Source organism: Mus caroli, chromosome 14 (genome assembly GCF_900094665.2).
Source record: "Mus caroli chromosome 14, CAROLI_EIJ_v1.1, whole genome shotgun sequence".
Lineage (NCBI taxonomy): Eukaryota > Metazoa > Chordata > Mammalia > Rodentia > Muridae > Mus > Mus caroli.
In genome coordinates this window covers 1,729,442-1,739,539 of record NC_034583.1, presented here as the reverse complement: position 1 = coordinate 1,739,539, position 10,098 = coordinate 1,729,442, and the positions used below count along the sequence as shown (strand labels likewise).

Here is a 10,098-nt window from a genome sequence, read left to right as displayed (position 1 = left end):
AGGGAAGGGGGAAGAAAGGGGGAAGAAAGGAAGGAAGGAAGAACAGAAAACTCTATGTCTAGTAAAAAGACTACAACTCCCAGCAACCTCAAACCCAAGCCCAGATGTTGCAGACAGACAGCGTTTGTGGTGTGATGGTGTGTGGTGTGCTTGCCCAGATGTTGCAGACAGCGTTTGCGGTGTGATGGTGTGTGGTGTGCTTGAAATGCATTCAGCTGCAGTACAGTAGCACTGTGGGGACCACTGTCAGGAACACCTGGGATTTGCTGTGCAGTGTATTTTGAACTAGTTTGTGACTGTTCCATATTCAGAATCTTTTTACTGTTAGCAAATTTTTGCAACTTAAAAGCTAATTTATACATTTGAGGGTTGAAAACACTGCTTCAGAGCACTCAGTAGGTTTACAAAGCCCCACTCCGTGCCTAGACTCATGCAGAAGGGTTTCCTACCCCAAATAGTCACCTTGTCCCCTGCACTTGCCCACACTGACTCAGACCACTCGTGCCACTGGGCAGGTGGTGGGGAGATGAAGCAGGTCCAGCCTGCTCTGGTCATGGACCGGAAAGATGTCTCTCTCTAGCATATTTTATCAACCCCTTTAGTACCCAGGTATTTTGTGCACAGTGGTCCATGGTAAGTACCTGATACACGCAGTTTTGAACTATTCTCCATTTGGGCCATAAATGTTGTTTTTGTACCAGGTTTCTGAACCTTTCTTTTAGAGTGTAGACTTTATTGTAGGCAAATCTCATGTGTCCCATGTTTCATTATGTGTTTCATTTGTGGTCATAACTAATAGATTAAAGTGTCAGGTATAAATCACTCCATCCACTGCATGGTTGTGCAGAATAGGTGAAAATCCACCACTGAAACAATACATGGAGAAAAGTGCATTCAAGGCAAAGGGCTAAGTTGGGGAAACACTCAGTTCTCTCCTGCAATCTTTCTAAAGGAAGGAAGCAAGCATTAATTGCATTTCTTATAAACGCTGTCCTCTCACACTGCCTAGATCGAAGTTATAAAATCTACTTCAGTGTGATAGAAAAGATGAACGTTTTTTAAAGTTGATAATTTTTTTTCTTACCAGTCATATACAGAATAAAAAAAAACAAATAAGAGCAAAAAAATGATACTAAAGTACCCTCTAAAATTAAATATACAGTTGTATTTCAAATAACAGTATGTCTGTGGATTTAGAGTTGTTTGCCGTATCTGCTCAGTTCAGTCTGAGAATTATTTCAATCAACAAGAGACAGAGAAACAGACCGTCAATCATCCTTCCATGTTCTCCTTGATGAGTAACTCACACAATGACCAGATGGTCTGTTTTAAGAAGCTTGCTATGTACTGTACTCTGTCTTCCTGTGGTAAAAAGGGAGGGATTAGTAACTCAAATCCTTTTAAACTTGGACACCTTCCTCACTGGATGGCAAATTAATGAGGTCGTGCTATAAAGAACTTGCTGCAAGACAGGTGATAATTATTTCAGACTTACAAATTTCCTGGCCAGGGTTTCAGCTCAAATGGAGAAGAGGTGTAAATGAGTTGCCTGTGGCGTGGGCACTGTTCTGGGATAACTGCTTAGCAAGACACAAGATGGTGGAAAAATTGCCTCCCCTGGCTTCTGCCTTATTTGATAAACCTCTGTCTCAACAAACAATGATACCTAACCACCTGCTAAAAGCACACTAAATGGAACCCCTCTATTGTTACCATCTTTCCCTATGTCAGATGAGTGGATATTTCCTGAGAGCGGTGGCCTGACCTCAGACCCAGCATGGAGCAGTCCGCCTTTGCTCCTAGATGAAGACTCCCACACTGCCTCGCACCTGTGGCTAGAAACCAGCAAGGACAGTGAACCTGACCAGGCAGAGGAAACCCAGAGGGCTCCCAAGGACATTTTTACCTTTTCATCCAGACCAAGGTCAGCGCCTCATGGGAAGAGTCATGATATGTCCCCCAAGGGGCACCCATTTATTCTGGACACACAAGAGGACAGCCAAGTGACCAAGGAAGACCCCGAGTTGGAAGGCGGCTTCTATGGCAGTGAGAGCAGCGAAGAGGTATACAACTTGATGAGTAAAATAGGCTTAAAATGTTGCCCCATTCCTGCCAGTGAGCATTAAACATGTCGGGATGAAAAAGGGGAATCAATTGCTATTTATAAAAACGCAGCAGATTGCTGTGTCAGTCAACAGTCCCATCCGGTTGTTATGGTAACTCAAAATTTGTGGATTTTTTTATTATTAACAGCCAATTTCATGTTTAATTATGGAAGCCAGTTTTTCAGTTGTTTATATTTTTCATTTTAAACTTTGCCTCAAAGAATCAGAAATAATTTATAGTTGAGTACATGATAGCAAGAGCACTGTAAAGCTGACAACCCGGTCTCAGGGTCTGCAGGGAGGCTGTGCTGTGGTTGCTAAGCATTTGGAACTGACACATTGCTGGCTCCGTCTTCCCTGCCATCTTCTCACCTTAGACCTATTAGGACTCGTTATTTTCCATATGGTCTCAGAATTGCAAGAGTTGTGCCAATTAAAGTTTAGATAATGAATCATGAATTAGAACTGGGACTCTCCTTACGGAGGTGTTTGTCTGGAGTTGCTTAGAATATAAATACGTTGTAAAGTAGTGAACTGATAAAAAGTTTGTTTATAAATTTGTTGACACCAGAATTTGGCTTAGCAACACTTGTTTAAACACTAAATACTATGGCTTCATCTCTATGCAAAGTGAATTTGAGAAGGGTATATTCCATCAATGTGTGTGTATTTGTAGCCCCTGTGTGTTGGGTGCACTTGTGTCCTTGCATGTGGAGACCTCGGGTGACATTCCACCTTTTTCTTCCTGAGGGATGGCCTCACACTTCCCTGGGGCTCACTAAGTAGGCTATTGCTGGCAGGCCTGTCTGCACCTTCCTGGGAGCCGCCTCTCCCAGCTTCTTACGTGAGTTCTAAGGCACAAATCCAGGTCTTTCTGCTTGTCGCACAAGTACTTTACCCATCTCTCCAGCCTCATAAATACATTTATCGTTATTCTTAACGAAGGTAAGAAACAGATTTTAAAAGCACTGTAGCCAAGTTAAAGTTCAAGAAAAGATGTGCAAACACTATGATATAGAAATAAGTAGAAAAACTCTGACATGTGCTTACAAACTTGAAATAACTGAAGCACAGGAGAATTCCCTGTGGACTGTGCACTGTAGATTAGGGCCACACCTCCCACATCAGAGCCGGCTGAAGATATGGGGGCATAGCTTACAGATCTAGCGGTAATTATGGGGTTTATGCCTTTTAATGAATTTTGTCATAAAAATATATGAGGATCCTTTCTATATAATATTCTGGGTTCTGTGTGTGCTGAAATAGCAGCTGATGCCAAACATAGTTCATTTCATGCTACTGTGTTAAGTGTTGGTATTAGACACACCTAAGTCTTTTGACCCTGAAATTATTAAGCTGTAAAAATTAGAAAACAGACATCCGTCTTCTGCATCTAGTAGGGTCTCCATCTCGCATCATCACCTCTAAGGTATTACTCGAGCAAACTGGTCAGTCAATTCAAAGCACTGCATACATACAAGGGACAGGCTATGTCTTTCCAAGGGGCACACAACACCACCGTTCTTACTTATACCTACTTACTTTAATACTGGAAATTTCCTGGCAGATGAGAAATAGCAATTCCCTGGGAAGCAATGAGAGTGGTTTTCTTAGGAAGTGCTGTGGGAAGAGCTTGTCATGAGGGACTTAGCTCCTCCGTTTAGATGACAAATAAACCTCGAGCAATCAAGTTCTCTGAGGAAGTGAAGACCTTCAGCTCTGTGTGTTTGAATTTCATATTGTTTTATGTACTTTCCTTTTTCTGTTATCTCTTCTGCTTCTGATACCATTCAATGCTTATTATACAAAAGGTATTTATTAATAACTATGAAATGGAAGTAATTCATCATGCATTCCCCCCCACCCACCCCAAGCTCTGACTGCATAGCAATCTGCTCATACTGTGCCAAGCCTGTCTGTGCGGCCAGTAGCATATGGCTTGAGTCTGCGGTGGGACTGTGTCACTGCTAACACCTGCCTGGCACACTGTTAGTCAGTTTCTTAGGAGTGCCATCCGGGAAGGGACAGAAGCCTTGCCATATTATGGAGTCAGAGATATAAACAATATACAAACCAAGATATTAAAATGTTAAAAAATTAAATACTGGACTACATTTATTTACATAAGTGTAACTACAAAATTGATTTCCTTTTTTTCTTTGGATGTTTGCTTGGTGGGTATCATATTTTCTTGTAGGATAACTTCTCTTATTTATTTATTTATGATATAGGCCATAAGAAATTAAATTATATTTTTTCAGTGTCTATTTTATATACACCTCCAAATTTTAAGGATTAATTAAGATTACATGTTAATGTGAGTTACATTGTTCAAGAATATTATATCCTTAAAATAACATATAGATAAAAACATTAGTATTTTATTATATGAACAGGTGGTAATTATATTACTTAGATACTTGAAATGTATACCCAATAGTTGAAATACTTTATGTAATATTTGACAAGTGAGTGATATTTAAAGATAAGTTTATTCAAATTCAGTAACATAAACCAGGTAGAATCACATTGTGTTATTATTATAAAAGAAAAGTATACTTTTATAGTAAAGACTAGTTAAAGTAAGGCTCCGGTGATAGATTGTCTGTATCAGTTAAGGTGCTGCTAGCTTAATTAATTAACTCACATCAGAGATCACACTGGGAGAGCCGCACTAAACAGTGGGAGGTTTTAGAATATCTCTCATACTCTGCTTGATGTGTGTTTCATTCCCCAGGCTGTCGTGTGTACTGATATGCTGGTGCTCAATTAATTTGAAGTTGTACCTTTTATTTGAAAAGCACCTTTCAGAAATATATTTCATGACGAGCTATAAAATTGAAACTACCATGTAAAATTAGGAAAGCTGTTAAAACAAAGGGCTTGTCACACTGTCACAGCATCTGAAAGGCCATTTGGCGTTTCCTCATTATTCCCAACATGGCTAGTGGATGCACCTGGCTTGCAAGTTGAACTAGCTTTAAATTAATGTTTCATTATTCCCCTAATTTGATTTTATCTAGACCTATAGTACTGTCACTTTTCAATGCCTCAGCTATGGCTATGGAGCACATACTGATGTCAATGGCTTCAAAGCCACATCCTCACCCTATACAATTCAGATTGCAACATTTGCCCCCTGGAATATCCATTTAGAACACAAATAAATATAGACTGGCTCCCTGTCACATTCAGATTCGGTGGTAAATCTTTGATATCTTCTTTTCATCCACAGTATGGAAGCCTGTAAGGAACAAATGTGTAGACATCAATGGTAAACCTGGTAAACCTTTCAAAGATTTTGGTTTTGTTTTTGTTTTTTACATTCGAGAATTTAGTTATTTGCCTTTGCACTATCTCCTCATTGAATAAATTTCTGGGTTATGCTATAAGTTACTCACTTCTACATTCCTTTGATTAGCTCATTCACACATCATAATGAAATGAATCTTTGATCCACATGTGACATTTTGTTTCTATGTAGTCTTTGAAAACTTTTAAATGTCAGTATATGAAATAGGAAAATAGAAGGACTTTTTAATATCACATTTTTCCTGTATTACAATGTAATGTACTCTCCAGAATAACCTGCCAGACAAATCTAATATTTATTCTGTGTGAATAATCCTTTTGGCCTGTTCATATCAGCATGTCTTTATTATTACTGAGGCACTTCTGAAAAAGTCAGAGTCCTCTTTATCGCTTCTACTAAGACTGTGAATTGTTGTATAGGAGGTAAAGAAAGCATAAATCAGTTCTGTGCTTATAAGCCAAATTTCTACCATTTTTGGTAGGACCTGTATACATCTTTCCAGATCAATGTTTGGTTTTAGGTGGGACTTTCAGTAAGAACTCTTTAAAGTCTTGTGAGTAAAAAAAAAAAAAAGCTATCAAATCCACCTTGTTGGAAAGTGTGCTTTGTTTTGAACACTTATAGGAGCCTTACTACTTCACCAGTGGGTATTTAGTTCTACTTTCCTATCCCATACAGCCACTGCCTCCCAGAAAACCACAACTCTGTAACAGAGATCACTGGCTTAGCCCAGTGTCAGACAGGATGAAGGTTAGGTGCTTGCTAAGGGCCACCCTGCTTTCCTCTCACTCTTGTGTACACACTAGTAAAAAGAAGCAAGACACTATATCATCTACAGAGAGCTATATTATTCCTTTGAGAGTTTCTAGAAGTAGCCAAGAAGTAGAAATAGTTTGGAAATAGCTGTTATGAAATCATTTTAGATATATTGGAATCGCCAATGCTCTTTCTTCAACAACATAAGCATTCTCTCTACTATCTCAGCCGCTCACCAACCTTGTTGTCTAGCTGAAAGGGGTTGTCAACTACCATAGTTAAAATAGTGGCCAAAATGAAAACTTCCACTGGCCAGATTGCAGTTCATGTTTGCCATTAAAGGTGAACTTGGAATATTCCAGATGCATTTTGTTTCAGAACTGTTAAGGATGTTATAGACATCTTTTCTTTAGATAAATATGATCATCCTGTTTTACAAAGGCTAGAATGAGTTCTGTCCTAACTCATTCAACATGAACGTTGTGATTCAAAGAACCTAGGTCCCATCTGCTCTAAGTCAGTGGCCCTCCAGAGTCATTAAAATTATCTTTCTCAAAATTACAGCTTAGCAAGAGCCATCCATTCTGTGCATCCAGAAATGATTGTCCAAATGCCCATCTGCATGGCCTTCTAAGAAATGTAGCTCAACAAAGGAAGTGCAGGCTCCCAGGGAACTCATCCTCTCTAGCACACATATGTTCTGCTGCAGCTAATCAGGCACACTCTATTGATGCCCTGGTACTGGGGCGTGACTGAATATGTAGCAAACAAATGTTTCTGTTCCCAATAGACAAACAGTTCAAGAGATTTGTTTTTTAATATAATATAAATATAAAGTTAAATCAAAAGCATTTTGTATTGGTTCTTCTGAGAAGCAGAATGTGAAAATGGACAATTACCTCTTTGCTACCTCTGACAAAATTCGTTCAACTGCTTTGTGGGTTTTCAGTAGTTCCATGACCAACCAAAGGGAGAATGGGGCTGTTCAGTTCATTCTTAGGGAGCTAACTTCTCATGCGTGTAACAAACGAATAGAGCTAACACAGAAATTCTCAAACAAGTTGAACCCAAATACATTCCATATGTGAGATCAGTGAACAACATCTCTACCTTATAAAAGGGGCAGAATCATTGCTGAAGAACAAGATGTTCTCTGTTGTGATGGTTTGTATATCCTTGGACCAGGGAGTGGCACCATCTGAAGGTGTGGCCTTGATGGAATAGGTGTGACCTGGTTGGAATGGGTGTGTCACTGTGGGTGTGGGTATAAGATCCTCACCCTAGTTGCCTGGAAGTCAGTCTTCCACTAGCAGCCTTTGGATGAAGACATAGAACTCTCAGCTCCTCCTGCGCCATGCCTGCCTGGATACTGCCATGCTCCCACCTTGATGATAATGGACTGAACCTCTGAACCTGTAAGCCAGCCCCAATTAAATGTTGGGTTTTTTTTATAAGACTTGCCTTGGTCATAGTGTCTGTTCACAGCAGTAAAACCCTAACTAATACAGAAGTTGGTACTGGGAGTGNGGTATTGCTGTGATAGGCCTGACCATGCTTTTATTTGAAAGAATGTGGATTTTGGGACTTTGGATTTGGAAAGCAGTGGAATGCTTTAAATGGGGCTTAANGGGTCATCCTAGTAGGAATATGGAAGACTTTGTTGCTGGGAGTAATTTGAACTGTGTTGACGTGGCCCAAGAGATTTCAAAGGAGAAGAATTTCAGAATGTGGCATAAAGACTGGTTTTGTGGTATTTTGGTGAAGAATGTGGCTACTTTTTGCCCTTGTCTGAAAAGTTTGCCTGAGGCTAAGGTGAAGAGACTTGGATTAATTGCATTGACAAAAGAAGTTTCAAAAAAGCCCAGCAGAGACTTTGTTCTCTGGTTAAGTCTTATGAAGAGAAGTTTGAACAAGCATAGCAAGCTTAGAAAGGAAAAATATAAAATATATGGTTTGAGTATTAAAGGAGTACCAGGAAGTGAAATGGAGCAAAATCTTGTGTTCTAGGAGATAAAGATTAAGGGAGTGGGGCCTTGGGGCAAGATCCTACCCAGCTAAATAAGATCCAGGCATGGTGGTACACACCTTTAATCCCATGAGACAAGCATGCTGATCTCTACATTCAAGGTCAATCTACAGAGCAAGAACCAGGATAGCCAAGCTTAGGCAGTGAAGGATTTAGAAAACATAAAGCTAGTGACAATGTAATAATACAAGGGGCTGCTTGTGGACGTTGTACATCGTGGTGCGGAGCCTAGTGCGCACCACGATGTACAACGTCCACAAGCAGTAACATTGTTGCAACTGCTATAGACTATGAGGACTTTGAAAGTTGCACTAAATTCATTTTGCATTATGCTATGTTTAAGTATGGCCCCCATAGACTCATGTTTTTGAACAAGTCTATGGGGACCAGGGAGTGGAATGTGATGGTTTGTATATCCTTGGACCAGGGAGTGGCACCATCTGAAGGTGTGGCCTTGATGGAATAGGTGTGACCTGGTTGGAATGGGTGTGTCACTGTGGGTGTGGGTATAAGATCCTCACCCTAGTTGCCTGGAAGTCAGTCTTCCACTAGCAGCCTTTGGATGAAGACATAGAACTCTCAGCTCCTCCTGCGCCATGCCTGCCTGGATACTGCCATGCTCCCACCTTGATGATAATGGACTNAACCTCTGAACCTGTAAGCCAGCCCCAATTAAATGTTGGGTTTTTTTTTATAAGACTTGCCTTGGTCATAGTGTCTGTTCACAGCAGTAAAACCCTAACTAATACATCTGTCCTCTCCTTAGAGAAGACTGTAGAACTTTTTTCTCAATGAGAAGCTGAGCCAGTGGTAAATAGTAATTAAACTTAGGCTCAGATATCACCTGTCCTCTCAACCATCTTCATTCCGTTTCTGAATCTAGTATAAACTATATTAGTGATCCTGGGGCAGCCAATGGGAGCGTATCTATGGGTTTCCTGTGCAGATTCTCCAGTTACTTATCCTCTCCATAGACTTAAAAGAGCCCAGAAGCACCTTAGCATGGACATCTACGCACTGGGGTATACATATTCCTCCTGGCTGATCTCCAAACCAGGATACAACTTAAGAAATATGTGAGCTGAATGCCAGGATCCATGCACATGTGCAATTTCACGTTTATCAACTCTGCTTCTGCCAAGCACAAAGAAAAGTGATCCTGTGGGAACAACTGGAAGCAAGAAAAGGCTGCACCTTGATGCACTGTGGATGGAGAGAGACTTCTTACAAAGTGAGCTCACATATGCAGGGCCTTCTAAATGAAGCAGCCCACACCTGGGTTGGTATCAGTCTTCACAGGAAGTTATCTGTGCCCTCGAGGGGCCTTCCTGCCTGCCCCTTACTTGTGGGTAACATTGCTTTTGCTACTGTCCTGTCTCTGGCATTATAGGGTTTTAATTCCACATAACTGACAGAAGAATATAAATCCTGTGCAGATTGATGGTGTGCCGTGTGATGCTTCAGCACATACATATACCTTGTTCTTTAACTCAAGTTAAACATACCTTCTCCACCTCATTTATTTATGGCAAAGACTGCTTAAATCCTTATCTCTGGATTTCCAGAATGCACAGTATATTCTCAGTATTCATAATTATCCTGTGATGCTGCAGCATGAGAATTGGACTCTTCGAACTAATTTAATACCGTTGCTCTGGGTGGCTTTCTTACCCATGTGCATTCCTACAGTGCTTTTAAAAAAAGCTGCTCGTGACATGTAGCAGCAGCCTAGTAAGTACTGAATTAATGCCAATTGATTGCAAAGGCTCATAAATCCTGCCTTCGACCTATAGACATATATACAATGGTTTTTATTTCAGTGTATATACTAGACAAGCACTTGACCTATACCCCAGTCGTGTGTGTGTGTGTGTGTGTGTGTGTGTGTGTGTGTGTGT

General features: G+C 40.4%; 1 protein-coding gene across 3 annotated transcripts in view; it reads left to right on the top strand.

The window, feature by feature from the left end:
* C14H3orf67 (chromosome 14 C3orf67 homolog) overlaps nt 1-10,098 on the top strand; it is a 243,624-nt gene that overhangs the window by 159,785 nt on the left and 73,741 nt on the right. For all 3 annotated transcript variants that reach the window (XM_029468705.1, XM_021181991.2, XM_029468706.1), the window contains one exon: nt 1,732-2,063. In XM_029468705.1, coding sequence (XP_029324565.1) covers nt 1,732-2,063 — 332 coding nt within the window. The remainder of the gene's footprint in view (nt 1-1,731; nt 2,064-10,098) is intronic.